The 24,706-nt window shown below is 48.7% G+C and overlaps 1 protein-coding gene across 2 annotated transcripts in view; it reads right to left on the bottom strand.

Moving 5' to 3' along the window:
- Positions 1 to 24,706, bottom strand: part of FBXO36 (F-box protein 36) — a 143,555-nt gene that overhangs the window by 70,536 nt on the left and 48,313 nt on the right. For both annotated transcript variants that reach the window (XM_014602803.3, XM_019491694.2), the window contains exon 2: positions 22,229 to 22,337. In XM_014602803.3, coding sequence (XP_014458289.1) covers positions 22,229 to 22,337 — 109 coding nt within the window. The remainder of the gene's footprint in view (positions 1 to 22,228; positions 22,338 to 24,706) is intronic.

The raw sequence follows: 24,706 nt of genomic DNA, 5'->3' as shown, positions 1-24,706 counted from the left end.
CCCCATCAGGACTTATGGGGTGAGTCCCAGGGGCCCCATCTCCCCCAGGTCATTGGAAGGGGATTGCTCTACTACCTGACCTACCATTGGGTCAGCCAAAGCCTCAGCATCCATGGTCTTGGGGGGCAGGCCCTGGCTTGCAGAGTGGGGGGTCTCCTCTATGGGCTCCTGCTTGGGACTGGCCAGCAGCCCCAAGGCCTCCTCCACCGGCATTATCTGGGTCATCCTTACCCCCATGTGCTGGTCCTGGGAGGTGCTGGTTTTCCACCTCAGAGGGCACCAGCTGCGCCTGGGCCTTCCACTTGGCTTTGTGCTTGGAGGGAACCTGCACCCACTTAGCCATGGAGTGGCCCTTGGGTGGACAAGCTCCAGCTGGAGAGGGTAGGGGTTGGGGGGGTGAGGAAATTGTAGCAGGGGCATGGCTAGGGGTGGGGGTGCTCTGCTCCTTCTCTCCCTTTGGTTGCTGCATTTTTTCCTGGGACTCTGCCAAACTTGGTTGGGGGGCGGGGTCGCGGGGGAGCTGGGTGTTGTGGGTGGAGTGTCATTGGGGTGCTGGTGGCAGGGGTGCCCCTCTTGCTAGTGGGACCCATGGATGCCTTCCCTGCCGGGTTCATGGGACACTCGTGATGCCAGTGCCCCAGGGCATGGCACTGGAAGCATCGCAGGTCTCCCAGTGTATAAAACACCCTCACCAGGGCCTCCTGAAAAGGAATCACAAGGCACCCTCAGCCTCCAGCCATGCTCCCGCCACCAGCTGGATCATGACCTGGCAGTGGAAAAAATGCATGTGGCAGAGGCTGGGGTCTTGGCACCCCAGCAGGAGGGCCACCACTGGAGAAATTACCCTCCCCTGGGTTTGGGGCTGGGGGAGTAGGGCCCAGTTGGGAATATAGGGTGGGATGGAGCTGAGGACCACCCGGGTCCCCAGCTCTTCTAGGGGCTCAAGGGGGGATGTATTTGCTTTCCACCATGAGCCCCTTCTCCATTGCCTTTTGTGCAGCAGCCTCTGAGGAAAAGAAAAGGCCCCCCTGCCATGAAAGCAGGAGGCCGCCATGAACTTTGGGGCCCCCACCACTCATGCCAGGGCCAGCACCCAAGTCTCAAAGTGCAGGTCCTCCTGCTCAGGTAGCTGGCACTTCACCCCGTGCCTGCAGGTGAGTGCCAGAAAGGGGGTCCCACCACTTGAGGGTCACCCCACAGCCACCTGTGCATAGCTGCAGTGCCCTTGCTGGGGGGCCACCTTGGTGGGGCCAGAGCTAGGGCCAGGGCCAGACTGAGTGGGTGTGCTGGCTGGTGTTGCACACCTGGTCCCCTTAGATGCTAGTGGTCTAGGCCAGGGGTCGGGACCCTTGCCCTTCCCACCCCCAGCTGTAGTGGAGGCTGAAGTGGAGCTCTTCCCATTGTCCTTGCCCTGGGTCCCTGATGGGCCCCTGAAGGGCTTGGGATCCCCTCTGGGGGGGGAGGGGAGGAGCTGGCTGGGGGAGACTCTCTGCCCCCCGCCCCCACTGGAGTCTTGTTTGCCCTAGCAGTGGGGATTACAGGCCGGGCTTGTCTATCCCTGGGGGGGAGGGGGTTGGTTGGACTCTGCCCCCGGGGTGGGAGTTGTAGAGACATGCACCCTCTCAGGGGGCTGGCTGGAATCTGCCCCCAGAATGGGGGCTGCAGGAAGTTCTGTGGGGGTGTCTGTCCCCCCTGAAGGCTTCTGCCCTGCCATTGCATCACATAAGGGAGCGGGAAACCAAAAAAGAAAAACAAAAAACCACAGAAGGGCTAATAAATCCAATAGAGGCAGGCTGGGGCTGGGGGTGGGGTGGGGGTGGTGAGGTGAAGCTCACTGAGCTACAGCCCCCCTGGAAACTGGGCGGGCTATGCTCAAGGAAGGTGGGGGAGGGGACACACACACAGAAGGGCTGGGGAGACTTGAGCTGGCTTACTCAGCCACACAACGAACAACAGGACACAAGGAGTGGACTATAGGACTTACCACACAAAGGCAAAACACACAGGGGAGGCTGCTGAGGCAGATGTAAAAGATGGCTGGAGCAGTAGAGGGGCTTCATTTGTTGGAGCCCAGTCCAGGAGCCCCTCAGGCCTCCATCCAGGCACTCAGCAGCAGGCAGAAAACAAAGCACAGAATCAGATGTGGTGAGGCAGCTGTGAGGGAGTGCAGGAGCAAATAGTCCATTAAGGAAGTAATCCAGTGCAGGTGTGGTGCAGGGCAGTGCAAGGCAGTGCAGTGGGGAATACCCCCCTCTCCTGAGCTGGGGGGGGAAAGGGGGTAGTGGCAGCACAGGCAGCAGTGGCAGCAGCAGCGGCAGTGGTGGTAGCAGCTGTCCAGGTCAGACACCCCAGGTGTTTTCCAGGTGAAGATGAAGGTGGGGGTGGTTTGTCTGATGCAGCTGGGGCAGGCAAGGTACACTTTGGTACTGATAGTGGTGGTGGGGGAGGGTCCTTCAGGTAATGCAGGCCCTCTCCCTGGGCTGTCCCCTGACTGCAGCTTGGCAGCAGGCCAGGCAACAGGCCAGAACAGGAGTGCAGAAGCTGGGGTGCGGTGTAGTGTGGTGGGATGTGGTGGGCCCCACTCGGGGGGCAGCGGCGTGCAGCAGAGGATCTCCCTCATGGCGGGGTGGCAACAGCAGGAGCAGGAGCAGGAGGGGGTGTGGCCAACTGCCTCCCAGAACCTCCTGAGGGCAAGTAGTCCTGAGCTGCTCACCAGGGCAGCTTTTTATACAGCTGGGACCAGCACAGGTGTTGGCCTCAGCCTCTAGCTCCCCTTGGCTGCAGAACTGGGAGGAGCTGGGCAGGGTTAGTTTGCTCCAAGTGGCACAACTTGACCCACACCAAAGTGCATGCTCAGGCACATGTGCTGAGGCACAAATTTCCAGCACAAATTTGTGCTGCTGTTATTTGAATTTCTGTAAGCACACATGCCTGCATGTGTCTATTGGGCTCAACCCCACATGCAGGGGCATGCTCTTGCAGCAGCAAAAATAGTAGCAGCACAAATTTGTGCTGCTACTTTTTGCAACAGTGCAAAGCAGATTTGTAGATCCAATCACTAGAATTCTAATCATCTGCTATTTGTATTATTATACCATACTCATCACCATAGTATTTTAGCTCTTAAATATTATGTACAACCCAGCAAAAATGACCAATTGTCTTCTCACAGATTTAGATTATAAATGTAAAGTATGCCATGGTGCCAGAAACTGTCTTAAAAATATAAGACAAGGCCAAAGAAGCAAGCTTTGTATTTGTTCTTTAGTTCATAGTCATTGTTATGTCTTCCAGGAAAGATTCTTTATGTCCAGGAAGCTTTATTTCCTGCCTTTGTCTCCTGTGTGCTTCTTGAGACTGAATACCATGATCTTCACGACAACAGGTTGTGAGATGCAGGTAAAAAAGTAATTTCTTAATAGTAATTACTTCTTACATAGTCTAATATCAACATATTTAAAGACAGATTTTTAGAACAATATGTAGAACTTTCAGATGCAAGAGAGACCCCAAAAGCAGAGAGGATAGTTGGAAATTCCTCTTTCACAAATACTTTCTGAATACACTGTTGGGCAGTTGCTTATTAGTCTCCTTCAGCTAGAGTGTCACAAGACTATATTTTGAATATAATATTAATATTGCTGGGGCTCTGTTTTATAATGTAAGTTAAAATCACAGAATCATAGAAAGTTGGACTTGGAGGTACTCTGAATGCTTATCTACTCTGTCCCCTAAGCCCAGCACAGGATCAATTGTACGTTAATCATTCATGATGGATATTTCTCTAGTTTCTTCTTTAGCTCCTTAGATTGCGGGAAATGTTGAAGGATACTCCCTACCACAATTTTTTTAGGACTCAGTCTCTTAGTTTATGTTGTAAAAACATATCCAAAAATGCTGGTGTGTAGCAGAAAGCCCCCTTTTCCTCCTGCCTGCATTTGCTCTCCCCTCTTTGGATATGTTTCTCTTTTTCCACCTTTTCTTCCTTCCTCTCTCTCTCACTTTAAGATAAGGAATTGTGTTTTAAAATTTGTATGTGTGCATTTTGTATCTCCCCTTGTAGTTTGGTATTTTTATCTATTTGTGTGCCATGGCATTGGTAGCTTATATTTTATACTCCTCACCTTTCATCTTTCAACTGAATGTATTTAGTTTCATAAGTAAGTTATACATTGTAACAATGTTAACAAGGGCAGGAATCAAACTGTCCTTCCCTGTATCAGGCTGGCCCCTGAAAGAGTGAGTGAATCAGTGAATGAATGTGTAACATGGTAGCAGACAGCAATTAACACCTGGGACACTGCAGATCAACCAACGGAAGAACTCAATAGAAGACAATGTAACAACCGGGAAATCTCTAAACGTCACTGATCAAGGGCTAGAAGCCCTGGCCTGAGTTAATCAACACCGGGGACCAACTTTTGGGCTGAATATCTCCAGATCGACCACTCCCAGAGCCCTATTCAAAATTCATCAACAGACTTCCAAACCTTCACGTTCATGCGGATGACCCCTGGGGCTGACAGATGCCATCCAGTAGCCACCGAGAGGGGGGAAGTCCCACGAGGGTCAATGACCCCTGGATTTGGCAAACCTGAAAACCGGGGAGTCACCAAAGTCTGCCAAGGACAGATAAAAGGCAGTGAAAAGTGACCCTCAGTGGTGCTCTCTTGATCTCCAACTTGACCAGACCTGTCCAGCCAGAAGGACCAGCCGGCAACCCCCTTCTGGAGGATAACACCACGCTGAAAGAAGCCTCAACTGGCCATCGACGGCAGACTCCAGTGCTTGTAGGATAGGTATACCTAACTCTGTAGCTTGCTACTGTGTGTGTGTATATGTGTGCATATGTGTGTGTGTGTGGGGACCAGCCCCAAGGTTTATGATTTAACTCATTACAGTGTTTCAATCTGCCTAATAAACTAGAATTTTAAGGATCTCGACTTGGACATTTGTAGCCAACAGGTGGATCAGTGTAATTTAGTTTCATATAATCATAGAAAATTAGGGTTGGCAGGGACCTCAGGAAGTCACCTAGTCTAACCTCGTGCTCAAAGCAGGACCATCCCTGATAGCTGTAAAAGCTTGGCCAGACCCACACATGAAATTTAAATTGTTAAATTGCTAAAACAATACATTCTGTACAAAAATGCGAGTTTGTGGCTGGGACCACGTGAAAGAAAGCAATCCCAAATTGATCTCATCTCCTGTGTTACACCTCCTGTGTTAATTGCAAATGTACCCAATGCTTATTATGCTAAATCGGTCTATGTGACTGCGTCTAACCCAGTGGTTCTCAAGCTTTTTTGTACCAGGATCCATTTGTAAACATTGATGGCCAGTCTCGACCCAGTGCCCCTCACTCTGGATCTGCTGCTCCCAGGCCCCAGTCCTCCAGCGTGTAGGGCAAGGGGGGGCCCCCAAGCTGTCCCTTGCAGGCTGGAATTCTGCCACAGTTTCCCATGTTTTTCTCCTTTAAAAGGAGAATCCATTTTTAAAACCTGTTGATCCATTTTTAGTTTGTTTGTGACCCTTTCATATATTCTTGTGACCCACTTTTGGGTTATGACTCATGGATTGAGAAACACTGATCTAACCTACCTACCTCACACCCATTGGCCTCTGATCCTCACTGATACACATTTGCATTCACTAATAAAGGCATATTTCTCAAAATAGGCGTCAATCTCTAAATGTTTATTATGCTAAACCAGTCTATTTGCCTCAAACTCATACCTATCGTATCTAATAGCCTCTGATCTTTATTACCTCACTTTACACTTTAACAAACCTGCTTTGGTCTAATAAATGTATCCCAGGTACCCAAAATAACTTGTAACACCTTCTCTTAATCAAGACATATCTCTCAAAACAGGCATTCAACGTCTGTTAAATATCTCCATAAGCCATTTGATGCAGCCCCATTGTTAAAGTAACCACTGAAAGATAGTACTGTATACTGTGATCAACTTCCTAACAGTACCTCATTCAATCAATACCCATCCCATTTGATTCCAAACTAATGAAAACGTTGCAGAAGCAAAACAAACACACAAAACAGGATACAATTGTAAAATGTTAATTCCGTTCTTCCCTGCTTTGTTCAGACTTTGATTAACCAACTATCATGAAGGAATGCTTTGAAGCTACATAATTGAACAAGAAGGAAAGAGTTTCCAGCAAAAAGTGGGCATCTTTTTCAGAGGGAAAAGAGAGACTGCAACCTGCTCCCAGCTGGACTAAGGCAATGGATCTACAGTTAAAAAAAGCTGAAGACTGAACCAGTTTCTGGCCTGCATAAATAAAGAATCTCCTGCAGCTAATATGAGGACTGTATGGTAATATAGCTCATTTATTGAATACTGAGAAAGAGTCTTTTTTCTGTCATTGAGTTTTATAGCTTGTTGGTAGTTATTAAAGCAAGCCTTTCTGTTATTAATCAACTGAGTTTTCTTCTAGGTTGGCGGATCTCCTCCGGCGGGCTTTAAACTAGGCTCGTCGGGGGGAGGGGAATATGAGGGCGGGGGAAGCTGTGGACCACCAAACCATGTGGCACCCACAAGGACAGCCCAGCCTGAAGAAAGAGAGCATTGGGAACCTGAAAGCCATGGGGAGGCCAGCACTATGGCACAGGTAAGAAACAAGAAGGTAAGAAACAATGGGCCCCTTGGGATTCAGAGCGGGGGGGCAGCAAAGGCACCAGTCGCAGGGCTCAAGTGCCTATATACTAATGCTAGGAGCATGGGAAACAAGCAGGATGAACTAGCGCTCCTGCTTGCACTAAACACCTATGACTTAGTGGGGCTAACAGAAACCTGGTGGGATTCATCCCACGACTGGGCAGTACATATTGAGGGCTATAGATTGTACAGAAAGGACAGGGTGGGGAAGAAAGGGGGAGGGGTTGCGCTCTATGTCAGTGAGCAATATACATCAACCCTCATCAAGACAGAATCCAAGGATGAGGAAGTAGAAGGATTGTGGGTTAGGCTACATGGGGGGCAAGGAGAAAGGGATTTGGTGGTAGGGGTCTGCTACAGACCCCCACATCAAGGGGAAAAAAGAGATTCGGGGCTCCTGAGGCAACTCTTGGAGACCATAAAAGCTAAAGAGGCGGTAGTCATGGGGGACCTAAACTACCCGGACATCTGCTGGGAGTCACAGACAGCAAAGTCCCACCGCTCACGAAGGTTTCTAACCTGTGTACAGGACCTCCACCTGACACAGGAGGTACACGGTCCCACTATGGGGAATGCCATACTGGATCTGGTATTGGCAACGGGGGATGACATGGTAGGGGACCTACAGATCGGTAGCCATCTGGGGGACAGCGATCACCTAATAATAGAATTCACCATAAGACGTCGAGTGGGTAAGGTAACTAGTAGGGTGAAAGTGCTAGACTTTAGGAAAGCTGATCTCAATGAACTCAGGCGATTAGTCAAGGACGCACTGCAGAGTAGGAGTTTTGAAGGGATGGGAGCCCAAGAAGGGTGGCTGTGCCTTAAGGAAACGATCCTTCGGGCACAAAGCAAGACGATCCCCGAGCGAGGCAAAAGAGGGAAAGCTCCCCAAAGGAGGCTTCCCTGGCTGACCACAGAAATCCAGGGCAGCCTAAGGGCCAAAAGGGGAGCACATAAAAAGTGGAAACAGGGAGAGATCACCAAAGACGAATATACCTCCTCTGCTCGTGCTTGTAGGGAGGCAGTTAGACGGGCCAAAGCTACCATGGAGCTGAGGATGGCAACCCAAGTAAAAGACAACAAGAAATTGTTTTTTAGATATATAGGGAGTAAAAGGAAGACCCAGGGAGGAATAGGACCCCTGCTAAATGGGCAGAAACAATTGGTGAAGGACAGGGCGGACAAGGTTGAACTCCTCAACGAGTTCTTTGCCTCAGTGTTCCTAAGCGAGGGACATGAGAAGTCTCTCACTGGGGTTGTAGAGAGGCAGCAGCAAGGCGCCAGACTTCCATGCGTAGACCCTGAGATGGTGCAGAGTCACTTGGAAGAACTGGATGCCTTTAAGTCGGCAGGCCTGGATGAGCTCCATCCAAGGGTGCTGAAGGCACTGGCCGACATCATTGCAGAGCCACTGGCGGGAATATTCGAACGCTCGTGGCGCACGGGCCAAGTCCCAGAGGACTGGAAAAGGGCCAATGTGGTCCCCATTTTCAAAAAGGGGAGGAAGGAGGACCCGGGCAACTATAGGCCAGTCAGTCTCACCTCCATCCTTGGTAAAGTCTTTGAAAAAATTATCAAGGCTCACATTTGTGAGAGCCCAGCAGGACAAATTATGCCGAGGGGAAACCAGCACGGGTTCGTGGCGGGCAGATCGTGCCTGACCAATCTAGTCTCTTTTTATGACCAGGTTACGAAACGCCTGGACACAGGAGGAAGGGTGGATGTCGTATACTTAGACTTCAGGAAGGCCTTCGATACGGTATCCCACCCTATACTGGTGAACAAGTTAAGAGGCTGTGACTTGGATGACTACACAGTCCAGTGGGTGGTGAATTGGCTGGAGGGTCGCACCCAGACAGTCGTGGTAGATGGGTCGGTTTCGACCTGGAAGGGTGTGGGCAGTGGGGTTCCGCAGGGCTCGGTCCTTGGATCGATACTCTTTAATGTCTTCATCAGTGACTTGGACGAGGGAGTGAAGTGTACTCTGTCCAAGTTTGCAGATGACACAAAGCTATGGGGAGAAGTGGACACGCCGGAGGGCAGGGAACAGCTGCAGGCAGACCTGGACAGGTTGGACAAGTGGGCAGAAAACAACAGAATGCAGTTCAACAAGGAGAAATGCAAAGTGCTGCACCTAGGGAGGAAAAATGTCCAGCACACCTACAGCCTAGGAAATTACCTGCTTGGTGGCACGGAAGTGGAAAGGGATCTTGGAGTCCTAGTGGACTCCAAGATGAACATGAGTCGGCAGTGTGACGAAGCCATCAAAAAAACCAATGGCACTTTATCGTGCATCAGCAGATGCATGACAAATAGGTCCAAGGAGGTGATACTTCCCCTCTATCGGGCGCTGGTCAGACCGCAGTTGGAGTACTGCGTGCAATTCTGGGCGCCACACTTCAAGAACGATGCGGATAACCTGGAGAGGGTCCAGGGAAGGGCAACTCGTATGGTCAAGGGCCTGCAGACCAAGCCCTACGAGGAGAGACTAGAGAAACTGGACCTTTTCAGCCTCCGCAAGAGAAGGTTGAGAGGCGACCTTGTGGCTGCCTATAAGTTCATCACGGGGGCACAGAAGGGAATTGGTGAGTATTTATTCACCAAGGCGCCCCCGGGGTTTACAAGAAACAATGGCCACAAGCTAGCAGAGAGCAGATTTAGATTGGACATTAGGAAGAACTTCTTCACAGTTCGAGTGGCCAAGGTCTGGAACGGGCTCCCAAGGGAGGTGGTGCTCTCCCCTACCCTGGGGGGTCTTCAAGAGGAGGTTAGATGAGTATCTAGCTGGGGTCATCTAGACCCAGCACTCTTTCCTGCTTATGCAGGGGGTCGGACTTGATGATCTATTGAGGTCCCTTCCGACCCTAACATCTATGTCTATGTCTATGTCTATGAGTGTTGTATCAATTCTTAAAGCATTAGGTTTAGAAATTTGGTTTCTAAATACAACAATCCTCAAGTACATCATTTCAGCCAGGGCTTTGTCAAGCTGGGCTTTAAAAACCTCCAAGGATGGAGATTCCACCACCTCTCTAAGTAACCTGTTCCAGTGCTTCACCACCCTCCTAGTGAGAAAGTTTTTTTCTAATATCCAACCTAAACATCCCTTGCTGTAACTTGAGACCATTAGTCCTTGTTCTGTCATCTGTCACCACTAAGGACAGTCTAGCTCCATCCTCTTTGGAACCTCCCTTTAGGAAGTGAAAGGCTGCTATGAAATCCCCCCTCCATCTTCTCTTCTGCAGACTCAATAAGCCCAGTTCCTTCAGTCTCTCCTTGTAAGTCATGTGCCCCAGACCCCCAAACCATTTTTGTTGCCCTCAGCTAGACTCTCTCCAACTTATCCAGAGCAACAAGGGCACACTGCTGACCAATATCCATCTTACTGTCCACTGTAACCTCCAAGTCCTTTTTTGAAGAGCTGCTGCTAAGCCAATGAGTCTTCAGGCTGTAGTGGTGCATGGGATTCTTCTGTCCTAAGTGCAGGACTTTGCACTTGTCCTTGTTGAACCTCATGAGATTTCTTTTGTCCTAATCCTCCAATTTGTCTAGGTCACTCTGAATCCTAGCTCTAGCTACTAGTCCTAGCGTAATTTACTATTCCCCACAGCTTGGTGTCACCTAAGAACTTGCTGAGGGTGCAATCCATCTCATCTTCCAGATTGTTAATAAAGTTATTGAACAAAACTGGCCCCGGACTGACCCCTGAGGCACTCCACTTGACACTGGCTGCCAACTAGATATTGAACAATTGATTACTACCTGACGAGCCCAAAGAGCCAGCCACCTTGCAGTCCATTCATCCAACCCATATTCCTTAGCTTGCTTGCAAGTATGCTGTGGGAAATGGTATCAAAAGCCTTGCTAAAGTCAAGGTATAGCACGTCCACTGTTTTCCCTGCATCCACAGAGTCAGTTATCTTGTCATAGAAGGCAATCAGGTTGGTCAGGCATGACTTGTCCTTGGTGAATCCATGCTGATTCTTCCTGATCACTTTTTTCTCTTAGAAATGGATCCCTTGAGGACCTGCTCCATGCTTTTTCCAGGAACTGAGGTGAAGCTGACTGGTTTGTAGTTCCCCAAATCCTCCTTCTTCCCTTTCTTAAACATGGGCACTATATTTGCCCTTTTCCTATTGTCCAGGACTTCCCATGATTGCCATGAGTCCTCAAAGACAATGGCCAGCAGCTCTGTAATCACATCAGCCAACTCCCTCAACACCCTTGGATACATTGAATCTGGCCCCATGGACTTGTACACGTCCAGCTCTTCTAAATAGTCCCTAACCTGTTCTTTCACCATTGAGGGCTACTTATCTTCTCCCCAAACTGTGCTGTCCGGTGCAGTAGTCTGGGAGCTGACCTTGCCAGTAAAAAGCGAGATAAAAAAGGCATTAAGTACTTCAGCCTTTTCCTCATCATCTGTGACTAGGTTGCCTCCCCAATTCAATAAGGGACCCACACTTTCCCTGACCTTCCTCTTGTTGCTGACATACTTATGGAAACCCTTCTTGTTACCCTTCACATCACTTGCTAGCTGCAACTCTAAATGTACTTTGGCCTTCCTTACTTCATCCCTGCATGCCTGAGCAATATTCTTATACTCCTTCCAAGTTGTTTGTCCAAGCTTCCACTTCTTATAGGCTTCCTTTTTGTGTTTAAGCTCACCAAAGAGTTGTCTGCTAAGCCAAGCTGGTCACTTGTCACATTTGCTATTCTTCCTGCACATTGGGATGGTTTGTTCCTGCAACCTCAGTAAGGTTTCTTTAAAATACAATCACTTCCCCTGGACTCTTTTCTTCCTCAGACTGGCCTCCCAAGGGATCCTGCCCATCAGTTCCCTGAGGGTGTTAAAGTCTGCTTTTCTGAAGTCCAGGATCCATACTCTGTTTCTCTCTTTCTTCCTTTTGTCAGGATCCTGAACAAAATCATATCATGGTCACTGCTGCCCAATTTGCTCACCACTTCTACATTCCCCACTAATTCTCCCTTGTTTGTGAGCAGTGGGCCAATGTGCCAGGGCACCTTTGGTACCTGCCACTTTAAGGACTTGAGCAGGCAGCAGAGCAGCCTGCGGGTGACTGCATTGCCAATCAGAGGTCACATGGCCATCAGAAGGCTGCCTGATTGGAGGACGGCCTGGCTTGTGGAGAATAAGAACAGGCCCTGAGCAGCAGAGCTGACAGTTGCTACAGGGAGCTGAAGGAACATCTCCCAGCTGGAGCTGATGCTCCCAGAACACCTGGAGGTTCAGGGTAGGAACTATGGGGATGGAGGAAGTTTCTGATCCTGGGGAATGACGTGCTGGGGTAGGATGGTGTAGTAAGGCTGCCTGTGGCAGGGTGGTCCCCAGGAAATGCCCCACCAGTTGCTTTCCTAGAGAAAGGTGACTATGGGACACCTTATCCTCATCCCCCACAATGTGGTGAGTGACCCTGTAGAAAGGACAGGTTCAAGGCCCAGGTATTTCAGCAGATGCCTGAGGTCTAGGGGCTGTAGGGCCCAGAAGCCCCAGTGAAAGGGTGGTGTCATGATCTCAGTAGGGAGACATGTGAGGGAAGAGCTGAATGGTAGGCCACATAGAGTAGGGTTCATATGGGGGGCCTGATGGGCTGTGCAGGGGCTGCATAGAGTAGGGTTTGTGTGAGGGGCCTGAAGGACTGTGCATAGGCCAACCCCAGTAGCTTGATAGTGTGAGGGGGCAGGAGTTGAGGCCCAAGTGAGGGGGGCATGTGGTCAAGGTAAGTTTCTGGGTACCTGAGGCCAAGTTTGGGTCAGAGGCCGAGTGCAGCTCAGCAATGGGGCTGGGGGAGCTAGGAGTAATTTGGATGCCATCTGAGAGGCATGGGACACAGGAAAAGGGTGTTTGGAGCTGTATATCATGCTCTTGGCATCAGGCCATTAAATGGGCAGCCTCCTGCCTATAAACATCAATTCAGTTACATCAAAGGTGTGGCAGTTGAGTTAGGTGGGTGGACTGCTTTAGACAGGTGGGCCGACCAACATTGTTACTGACCTCAGGATGGCCCCCTGTCACAGTCAAGAAGAGCATGGCCCCTAGTTGGTCTCTCCAACACTTGTACCAGGAAGGTGTCTCCAACACCCTCCAAAAACTTCCTGGATTGCCTGTGCGCTGTTGTATTGCCCTCCCAGCAGATGTCATGGTGGTTGAAGTCTCCCGTGAGAACCAGGGCCTGTGATTTGGAAACTTCTGCTAGTTGTCATTCAGCTGGGGAGGAGGCTCTTTTCAGCCAGACTGGCTGACCTCCACGACTGGGCTTTAAACTAAGCCCACCAGGGGATGGGTGGATAACTGCCAATGCAAGCCCACTAGGCAACTACTGCATAACCAGCAGGTTAGGGCACCCAAGGGAATCCATACCTACCCCAGCCCTGGAATGGTGTCTGCCTGGGAGTGCAAGGAAGCCTAGGGCTTCCAATGGGACACTTACATGTCTGTACACCAATGCCAGGAGCTTGGGGAACAAACAGGAGGAACTGGTCCTCCTGTTAAGCAAGAAAGACTACAATCTCATAGGGATAACGGAGACCTGGTGGGACTCCACCTATTACTGGGGCACAGGTATAGATGGCTATACCCTGTACAGGAGAGATCGTGCAGATAAAAGGGGTGGGGGTGTAGCTCTCTATGTCAAGGAAAGCTACACATCCCTGCAAATTGACATTGGTACCCAGGGAGGCTAACTGGAATCCCTCTGAGTTAAAATACATGGAGAATGTGGCACAGGGGACATTGTGGTAGGAGTCTACCACAGACCTCCTATCCAGAAACAAGAGCTAGATCAGAAATTTGCCAGGGAACTCACTGAGGCTGCATGCTTTCGGTGCATAGTTGCCATGGGACACTTTAACTACCTGGACATCTAATGCGAAGAGCACTTGGCCAAATCCAATTGGTCACAAAGCTTCCTCATGTGTGTGGATGAGCTCTACCTGACTCAAGAAATCTATGAACTGACAAGAGGTAAAGCATTGCTGGACTTGGTACTGGCCAAAGGGGATGATTTAGTCAGTGATCTAGGAATCAGTGGAAAGCTGGGTAATAGTGACCACGAGTTGATCACCTTTACTATCCATTACAAAGCTGGCAAGTCAGTCAGCAATGCAGAAGTCCTCAACTTTAGGAAAGCTGACTTTGACAAGCTCAGGAGGCTTGTTGCTGAGGCCCTAAAGGACTATGACCCGACAGGAAGAGGAGTCCAAGAGGAGTGGTTGCTCCTCAAGGGAGAAATCCTGACAGCACAAGGGTTGCCCATCCCATCTTGGAGGAAGGGTAGCAAAAGGGCACAGCAAGCAGGGAACTTGAGGACCTCCTTCACCTAAAAAGAGAGACTTATAAAGATGGAAGGCTGGAATAACCACCAAGGAGGAGTACTCAGCACTAGTCCATGCTTGCAGGGAGCGGATCAGAAAAGCCAAGGCTGTAACTGAACTGCATTTGGCTTTACATATCAAGGATAATAAAAAGTCCTTTTTCAGATATGTAGGTAGTCAGAAAAGAAGCAAGGGTAACACTGGACCCCTGCTGAACCAAATGGGACAACTGTTAACTGACACCCAGGAAAAAGCCAGCCTGCTCAATGGGAATTTTGTGTCGGTCTTTCATCAGCCCAAAGGGACCACCCTGCCTAGCATAATGCAGGGCGGCCAGGGTGAGGGTGTATTTATACCCAGCATCAGTATAGACCTTGTAAAGGAACACCTTGAGAGGTTGCACATCTTCAAGTCAGCTGGTCCTGACAGATTACACCCTAGAGTACTCAAGGAGCTACCAGGTGTCATAGCCCAACCATTGGCAAAAATATTCAAAAACTCGTGGCGCTCAGGTGAAGTACCTGAAGACTGGAAGAAGGCCAATGTGGTACCCATTTTCAAGAAAGGGCAGAAAATAGATCTTGGGAATTACAGGCCAATCAGCTTGACCTCAATCCCCAGTAAGATTCTGGAGAAAATTATCAAAGAGATCCTTGTTGATAAGCTGGCTGATGGCAACTTCCTGAGGGACAGCCAGCATGGGTTTGTCACGGGTAGGTCTTGCCTGGCCAATCTCGTCTCCTTCTATGACCAGGTGACATATCGCCTGGACAAGGGAGAAGAGATTGACAAAATGCTAGGTACTCCACCTCGGGGGAGGGGGGGGAACCCACAGCACACTTACAGACTCAGCTGTACTACGCTCGCTAGCTGCCTATAAGCACGTAAGGGGCTGAAAGAGACTTGGGGGTCATGATTGACCACAAGATGAACATGAGCCCACCAATATGATTTTGCAGCTGGCAAAGCAAACAGAACTCTGGCTTGCATCCATAGATGCATCTCAAGTAAACCTCAGGATGTCATCCTCCTGCTGCACTCGGCCTTGGTGAGACCACAGTTGGAGTACTGCATCTAATTCTGGGCTCCACAATTCAAGAAGGATGTCAAGAAGCTTGAGAGAGTCCAGAGGAGAGCCATGGGCATGATCAGAGGGCAAGAGAACAGGCCTTATGAAGAGAGGCTGAGAGCCATGGGACTCTTCATCCTGGAAAAGCACTGGCTCAGGGATGACCTGGTGGCTGCCTGTAAGTACATAAGGGGTGTGCATCAGGATCTGAGGGAACATCTGTTCACCAACAGCCATAAACTCCTCCAAGACCGTTTTAGGCTGGACATAAGGAAAAACTTTACTATCCAAGACACCAAGGCCTGGAATAGATTCCCTCCAGAAGTGATGCAGGCACCTACTCTGGACTCATTCAAGAGATGTTTGGATGCTTAGCTTGCTGGGGTCCTTTGACCCTAGCTGACTTCCTGCCCCTGGGGAGGGGGTTGGACTTGATGATCTTCAAGGTCCCTTCCAGCCCTAATGTCTATGAAAGCCTCATCTACCTCATCCTCCTTGTCTGGTAGTCTATAGCAGACACCCACCAAAACATCAGCCTTATTGCTATCCTCTCTAACCTTAGCCCCGAGACTTTCAACAGGCTTATCTCCAGTTTCATACAGGAGCTCTGAGCAATCATATGGCTCTTTTTCATAAAGTGCAACTCCTCCTCCTCTTCTCCCCTGCCTGTCCTTTCTGAACAGTTTGTACCCATCCATGACAGTGCTTCAGTCATGCGAGCTATCCCACAAAGTCTCTGCTATTCCAATCACATCATAGTTCCTTGACTGTGTGAGGACTTCCAATTCTTCCTGCTTGTTTACCAGGCTCTGTGCGTTTGTGAACAGGCACTTGAAGTGACTAGCCAATTTGCCCTACTTTCTCAGGAAGAATGAAGCCTCCCCTGTTGCTCCCTCCAGCTTCTGCTTCCTCCAGGTCTCTTGCTTCCCCACTTACCTCAGGGTTTTGTTCTTCATTCCCCTGTATGATAGATGACTATGATCCAACTCTTTTAATAAAAATATAATAATAATAATAATAATAAAAAACAGTGTCCACAATATGCACATCCTTCATGCTGAATGGCTATAAAAAAGCTATTATATGAGTCTATTTCCATACAAATGAATTTTAATAAAAATAATACTTTCTTTCTACATGTACCTATACATGTGTTAATATGGAGATTATTGTGGCTGGTTTCAAGTGTCAAGTTTCAAATGTCTTTGTTTTCTTTCTATACTGTACCTATCATATTATTTTTGCAGCTGGTGGTGACTTATTCATATGGGTAGACAAGAATCCAAGCTCCCCTCAAGATCCTCATGCCTAAGAGCAACTGACAATATTTAGTGACTTGCACCAGTTGTTCATTCTTCCAGGAACGTAAATAGATATTCTCTCCTCCCCTTGGCATGTCAAGAACTAAAATGTGAGCCTTATATTATCATCCATGTACACTAATATATAGACCAGCTTTACATGAAAATGTACTAGCCCATGAACAAAATCTACCCTTGTCCTTGAGCCCCATGATAATTATGGTGAGAAATTAATGCTATCTTATTTAGCAGTCAAATAAAACATTCTTGTCTCCATGCAGACAGATGAGGAATGTTTTATAAGGCTGCAGTTTAAGGCTGTGTGTAGACAAAACAAGGGGTATGTGTTCACGACACTTTGGAATGGGTTAAATGCTTTTGCACCGCTTTAGTGGTGTTGGTGTTTGCATGCATCAGCGGCATATTGTGCAGTAATTCCAGCCACTGTAGCAAATTCGGTGGTGTAATGCACCTTAAATGACTTGGGGCGTTAAATGACTCCTCAGAGGAGTTTTAGTTTGCTCCCTACAGCTGTGGAGCGAAGCAGCAGGCTCCGTGCAGCTCAAGGGCTCTACAGGAAGCCCATGCAGGCAGTCTGGCAGCAGCCTGGGAAGGCAGACTCCGCCCAAGAAAAAAAAACAAAATGGCAAGCCTGATCTTCCCCCCACTCCCCCCTGGGAGCCTGCCTGCCTGAGTTGCACAGGAGCTCTGTGCTTCCCTTCATGGCTGCAGTGCCCCCCGGGACCGCCTGAGCCAGGTGCCTGCAGGTGAATACCGCCTGGGGGGGGAGCTGCCACTGCCATGGAGGGAAGCACCACCCAGAGCCCAGGGACCGCTCTACACACCAGCAGCTCATCCTCCCCTCCCCACTGCCAGAGAGGCAGGTAAGTTCAGGTGTGTGCATGACACTGGGGTTTAAAGGGCCCTAAATTGAAGAGGTGGGTTTTTTAATTTAGGGCTCCTGTTTTGTCTACACATGCCCTTAGGTTCCCAAACTTAAAATTAAAGGTAAAGCTGTTGTGAGATAGTCATTCCACATTATGTTATGAAATTATTTTGTTCTTAGATTTTGTACCATACTAGAAGCACTCTTTTTGATCCTGTCTACAGTACAAGTTTGTTTCAGTTTGAAGTACTATAAGCTTACTTATATATTTTTTTTCTTCAAAAGAGTAGAACAGTTGTATCTGAACTATAGAATCAAATACATAATAATTTAAATTTTGCTTCCCTGCTGATGCACAGGGATATATGTCAGAGGCATTTTTGGTTTATTACCATGTAGCACAATCACAGGATCTGTATAGAGATGATCCATTTGTATGCATTATTACTGATATGTGATTATTAACATGAAAGTGAATGGTTGCCATTGATCTCTATTGCTAATCTGCATTGACCTTACTAATGATAACAGAAATTTAAGTATTTAGGAAGTGTTAACATTTTATTTTTAAATGTGTACTTCATAAGCTATCTACCGGATGCTTGCAACGCCTGCATTGGATAGTGACGAACCCAACATTTTATTTGTAATGGAAATAATTTTCCCCCTTGTTTCCCTGGTGGAATGATGTTTTGGTAATATTGTTTTTATAATATGCATCTTCAGGGACACATTAAAGCCCATGAAATAAACAGTAACTAAAAGACGACAAAAAAATGCCAATTAATTTTTAAGACTAGATATAAAGTTAGTTAATGACTTGGAAGAGTGCATTGTATGTACGCAGTAGCCCATACTTAGAATGCTACTGAAGCCAGGCAGAAGGCAGGGTAAATATGCACTTTATAGGCTAACCAAATCGGACCTAAATAAGCTTTTGTAAGCAGGAGCTTACTTCATCAGATGCTACCTCTCTCTACTGAAGTCAACAGGGATGTTGCCACTGCCTTAATAGGAACCTAACTTTGGCATAAATTTCACTACATGTTTGGAAAGGTAATGTTTGAACAACCGGGCTGCATACACACATGCAGGCATGTGCACTTGCAGCAGCTCAAATAGTAGCAGCACAAATTTGTGCTGGAGATTTGTGCCTCAGCACAGGTGCCTGAACATGCACTTCGGTATATAATATAACAACCTGCCCTGGTAAGCAGCTCAGGGCTACATCTCCTCAGTTGCTTCTGAGGCTCGGCCAGTTGGTATCTGGGGACACTAGCCCCTTGTGCCAGCTAGACTGCTGTAGCAGCCCTTACATGGAAGGGCCCCTGCACCCTCTACCCACTGCAGCAGTCTGGCAGCTAGGGCTGCTGCTTGGCTTTGACCTGCTGGCTGCCGCCACCTGTAACAGCATCTGGCCCCTTGGACCTACAGCCCCATGTCTGCATGCCTGCCAGATCTAGATGGGGACAAATGGCCACCTGGGCTGTGGCATGGGCACTGCAGCAGAGCTGCCTGCACCTCTGTGCCAGTTGCCAGTGGGCTGTGGCTGCACAGTTGGCCTGCATGTGGTATTGATGCTATATGTGATCCCACCCTGCCATCTAAGCAAATATCACCTGGAAGATGTGCTTATTGTGGTAGTCTGCTTTGAACTGTCGAAGCATGTCCTCCCGGCCCGACATGGCCAGAAGGTCAGCCACCTCATTTGCCCTCCAGCTGGGTCCCTGGTGCCAGCCCTGGGCAGACTCCTCTGCCTGGGTCCTGCCACTTGCTTCAGTAGCAGGAATCCTGGTGTTCCCTGTTTAAAAATTGCAAATTCTCTGATAAAAAATCCCAAATTCTCTCATTAAAATACCCCAAAATCTATATTCTTCCATGATTAAAATGAAACACCATTATGAGAGAGAGAGATCAGTCAGGAAATGTTTTATTGATATATTTACAATTTTAAAGCAATTTGGATGCCTACCAGTGCCTCTATCATCATAATACAATAAATTCTAAATATCTTTATATGCTTAGGTATTTACTTTTGGTTTTTTATCCTAGAAAAACCAGAGCTTCCCCTGCCCCCTTCGCTATGCAGGATGTTAGGGGTGTGTGGGGGCTGTGGGCTGGGCCATTGAGGTGCTCATGGCCTGCTGCAGGCACAGCCCTGAGGTGGTGTGGTACCGCCTGAGACCCAGGGGCTGCACATGGCACGGAACTGGCCCAGCCTGCTGGCGTGCACCTTCAAACAAGACCAGGACAGCTCCTGCCGCCATCCGTGGCTCCTGAGTGCACGTGTTCCAAAGGCAAGTGCTTGCTTGTCTGGATGCGACCCCTGTGAATATCTGAGAGAAGCAGCAGTATGGTTTCTGAAGCAAAGATTGATAAAGGGCATAAAAGTATCTGAACATTTATATGGAGAGGCAGGAGATGTGATCTGGAGTAGTTACCAAATATATTAATGGTTAATATGATCCTCAAAGGAAGATTACATATAAACAATTGCTCAAGATGATGTTCTTTGCAAGCAGGAAGAAACAAATTGATGCTGAGAAAAGATAGACTTTTCTGGGTTTCAACAGTGTCTATGTGATAGTGAAATTAAGAAGCACTACTAGTACTTTTAGGAGAAAGTCTGAAAATACAGTAAAAGTTAGACTCAAACACAGATTCTTGAGGGAAGCTACAAACATTTTTAGCACATTGAAAACACAGGGGCTAAAGGAGGAAAGGCTGTATATGTTGATTTGGATATAAACTATTTGAACAATGTGACAGATAATCCAATGCAGATGTCTCACTGTGACATTACAATAGTATCAAACGCCACAGAAAGGCACAAGAGTAAATACAGTGACATAAAACCCTGGCCAGCACATATACACAGGACACTGTAGTAATGCAGAGGTGTACAAAGCCCCATTCCAAATAATGACATTTTTCAGATTCATCACAAGGAAGTGCTACTAGGATTTGGCTTTTAGTAATCTTTGGCACAAAAGAAAGAGTAGAAATTGACTCTCATTAACAAAATATTTCCTAGAAAGCTCAGGTATTTTAAAAATTGATATCACCACTGCCAGGCTGAAATACTGGAAGACTACTTTTGCTTGACAAATAGAGAGATTAACAATGTCAGCAACAACAGAGCTTAATATATTAAAAAACTTCTTGGGAATTAATTTTCTGCTATCTGATAGCAACTTCAAGACATTCCTGAACCAAAAAAAGTGTTGAAATTATTTATTTATATTGAAACTAAGTTTAACTTAAATTAACTTGTCCTGTAGTCTTGTTTCAATTCCTCAGTGAAGCTGGTATATATTACCAACTGTTTTCAGCTTGCATTAGGAAGTTCAAATGAAAATGTTATGTCTTTATAAACTATCATTCAAAAACATGATAAACATGAGACACCACCTTTAATTAAAATATCTTTCTCCATATGCACACATGACACAGCAGCTCATAAAAAATGTCACAGCTACTAAGCTGCCTGTACATCTTGGTCTCTCTGGCCACGTCCAGTGAGTGAGCATGTGCCTGCTGCGGTGTCTCAAAGCAGTTTGAGATGCCACAGGAAGCATGCTAGGAACGAAAAAATGTTCCCTGTGCTATGTATTTGCAGTGCGGACTGTAAGCGTCATACCGGGAAATTCTAGTAAAAAAAAAAACCCACGCAGGAAAAAAGTGGTGCAGGGTGCACTCCTGGAGTATGCTCAGAAGTAACCAGAGGTTGGGTCCTCCAAAGAGCAGCTCTGGCACCTGGACTGAGCATCTCTATGCCTGCTGCATGCCCCTGCTGCTCCAGCGCACTGTCTCAGTGTGCTGGAGCAAACAGAAGTGGGACAAGGCTGAGCAGTGGCCTGGACCCAGGCTCTGTCCCAAGTAGGCAGGGAAGTGGAGGTGGGGGGAGGGACTGTGGAGGTGCAGGAGACTGTGTTGGGGTGGACAGACTGTGGGTGGAGGGACTGCGGGGCTGGGGGGGACTGTGTGGGAGGGGCTAGGTACCCCACCCATTCCCCTGCACAGTGCACAGCCTCCCCCACCCCCGTAGCAGCAGCAGCAGCCAGCAGTTGGCCAGCAGGGCGCTCATGGCCTGCTGTTGGAGGAGGACCCCAGTGGCGTGCAGCGCTGCCTGAGACCCAGGGGCTCCATGTGGCACATAGCACCAGCCCAGATCACTGGTGTGCACCTTCAGTCTGGACTAAGCCAATTCTTGCTGCCACCTGGGGCTCCTGGCACTGCAGGCAGGAGCTGTACATCATTAGGCCAGATCAGCTCCTGCCTCCATGTGCCTTGTGTACCATCAGGCTGGACCTCCATGGAGCCTCCCAGCCATGCAGTCCCTGCCTGGGTTTGGCAGTTGTGCAGCCATGGGGCCACAGATCTAAGGGGATGGATGCTGTCACAGGTGACAACAGGTCACAGCCAGGCAGCAGCCCTCACTGCTAGACTGTTGTAATGGGTAGAGGGTACAGAGGCGACTCTAGGTTAAGGCCAGTCCAGCTGGCACAAGGGACTAGTGTCCCCAGATAGCAACTGGCCGCGCCTCAGAAGCTCCTGAGGGCAAGTAGCCCTGAGCTGCTCGCCAGGGCAGCTTTTTATACTGCTGGGGCCAGCAAATAGCCCTGTGGCTGCCGGCCAGGCTCCATGCAGCAGAATCACTGCCGCTGTAGCCCCAGAAGACCCCCAGGACCCCAGGTAAGGCTACTGGTGCCAACCCAGTGCTGGCCCCAGCCTCCCCTACTATCCCCAGGTTAACTTGCCATGTGCCAGAGTGCGTGTGGCACAGGCATTCCCCAGGGTCAGTAGGAGAGCCACCACTAGTTGTCCTTGGGGAACCAAACGTCCACACCATGTGCAGATGTGGCCTCTGAATGATCTGAGTCTCCTTCTCAGATCATTATATTGCAGATCCATATCAGCTGTAATAAATTTGTAAATTTCTCTAGTAACTTACTCTGAAGAGATGGGTCATCCAAGAAATCCTCATGAGCTTCTTTAATTTCTCCAGGCTTTGATTCACGAAATTCACTCCTAAGAGAGATTTTCCACCATCTGAAAATTACCTATGATTGAAAAAAGATTTTGTCAAAAATTAATGAAAACCAAATAGCGTATATAACATTATTGAAATTTAAATTTATGGTTATGCAAGAACTATTCCATTACTAAGTAAACTTAGTATAGAAATTGTCATACTGGATCAAAACATCAAAGGGGGCGAGAGGGCACAAAGGCCCCCATGGCTCACCAAAAGCATCCGGGAATGTCTCCAAACAAAAAAGGAGGCATACACCCGTTGGAAGGGAGGGGCCATCACAAGAGAGGGCTATACCTCGGTAGCTCAGGAATGTAGGGGGGTGGTCAGGAAGGCCAAGGCGGAAATGGAGCTGGGACTACTGACCCAGATCAAGGACAACAAGAAGTCCTTTTTCAAATACATAGGGGGGCAAAAGAAGGTGCCAAGTAATGTGGGGCCTCTGCAGGACACGCTAGGAAATCTGGTCATCTCACCTGACAGTAAAGCTGACATTCACCTGACATTTGCCTCCGTATTTCTGAGGAGGGACCCGGATATCTCCCTCACTGGCCCTCCTGAGGGCCCTGTGGGTGGCACACCCAGGGCTAGGGTTAATGAGGACCTTGTCAGGGAATTTCTAGAGGGACTAGATGTATTTAAATCCGCAGGTCCTGATTATCTCCACCCCAGAGTGCTGAAGGGACTAGCAGGGGTCATTGCAGGACCTCTGGCACAGCTCTACGAGCACTCATGGCACTCGGGCGATGTGCCGGAGGACTGGAAAAGGGCCAATGTGGTCCCCATCTTCAAAAAAGGGAGGAAGGAGGACCCAGGAAACTATAGGCCCGTGAGTCTTACCTCGGTCCTGGGGAAGCTTTTCAAAAGAATTATCCTGGCACATGTCCAGGAAGGGCCAGCAGGGGAGGTTATGCTCAGGGGCAACCAGCATGGGTTCATTAGGGGCAGGTCTTGTCAAACCAACCTGGTGGCCTTCTATGACCAGGTCAGCAAGTCCTTGGATGCAGGTGTTGCTGTGGATATAGTCTTTCTGGACTTAAGGAAGGCCTTCGACACGGTCTCTCACCCCATTCTCAGTAAGAAACTAGGAGACAGTGGTGTTGATGCCTACACGGTCAGATGGGTCACTAACTGGCTGGAGGGCTGCACCCAGAGGGTGGTGGTGGATGGGTCTTATTCGACCTGGAGGGATGTGGGTAGTGGGGTTCCCCAGGGCTCAGTCCTTGGGCCTGCATTATTCAACATCTTCATCAGTGACTTGGGCGAAGGGGTAGAAAGCACCCTGTTCAAGTTCACAGATGACACCAAGATGTGGGGGAAAGTGGGTACATTAGTAGGAAGGAACAGGCTGCAAGCGGATCTAGACAGGTTACAGGTGTGGGCCGAAGAGAACAGGATGGGGCTCAACACTGACAAGTGCAGGGTAATGCACCTGGGGAGGAAGAACCAGCAGCACACCTACAGGCTGGGGAACTCCCTTCTCGCCAGTGTTGAGACAGAAAAGCATCTTGGAGTCATCACTGATGCCAAAATGAACATGGGCCAACAGTGTGGGGACGCGGTCAGGAAGGCTAACCATACCTTGTCGTGCATCCACAGATGCATCTCAAGCAGGTCCAAGGAGGTGATCCTCCCCCCTCTATGTGACACTGGTCAGGCCGCAGCTGGAGTACTGCATCCAGTTTTGGGCGCCACACTTCTGGAGGGATGTGGCCAATATGGAGAGGGTCCAAAGGAGGGCCACCCGCATGATCAGGGGTCAGCAGGGCAGGCCCTACGAGAAGAGGCTGAGGGACCTGAACCTGTTCAGCCTCCAAAAGAGAAGGCTGAGAGGGGATCTAGTGGCAGTCTACAAACTAGTCAAGGGGGACCAGCAGGCATTGGGAGAGTCCCTGTTCCCCTGAGCAATCCCGGGAGTTACAAGAAAGAACGGACACAAGCTAGTGGAGGGTAGTTTCAGGCTAGACATTAGGAAGCGCTATTTCACTGTCGGGGGGCTAGAACCCGGAACCAACTTCCAAAAGAAATGGTGCTGGCTCCTACCCTGGAGGTCTTTAAAAGGAGAATGGACGAACATCTGTTCGGGGTCGTTTGACCCCAGTACTCTTTCCTGCCATGGCAGGGGGTCGGACTAGATGATCTCCTCAGGTCCCTTCTGACCCTACCAACTATGAAACTATGAAAACATAGCTACCTCCTCAGCAGCCATAAGAACTTCCTTAAAGAAGAAATAAAATCTCATAATGCACCTAGACAGGTGTGGAATGTTATATATTAGGAAAATTTCTCTTTCATTGAAAGGCAAACTATTTTTTCCATTAAGCATGCATATCTACAAATATTCTTTCTTCACTCTGCATTTAGGAACCAATTTGTATATACCAAAGGATTCTAAAC

Source organism: Alligator mississippiensis, chromosome 7 (assembly GCF_030867095.1).
Source record: "Alligator mississippiensis isolate rAllMis1 chromosome 7, rAllMis1, whole genome shotgun sequence".
Taxonomy (NCBI): Eukaryota; Metazoa; Chordata; order Crocodylia; family Alligatoridae; genus Alligator; species Alligator mississippiensis.
This window is presented reverse-complemented; position numbering and strand designations above follow the sequence as displayed.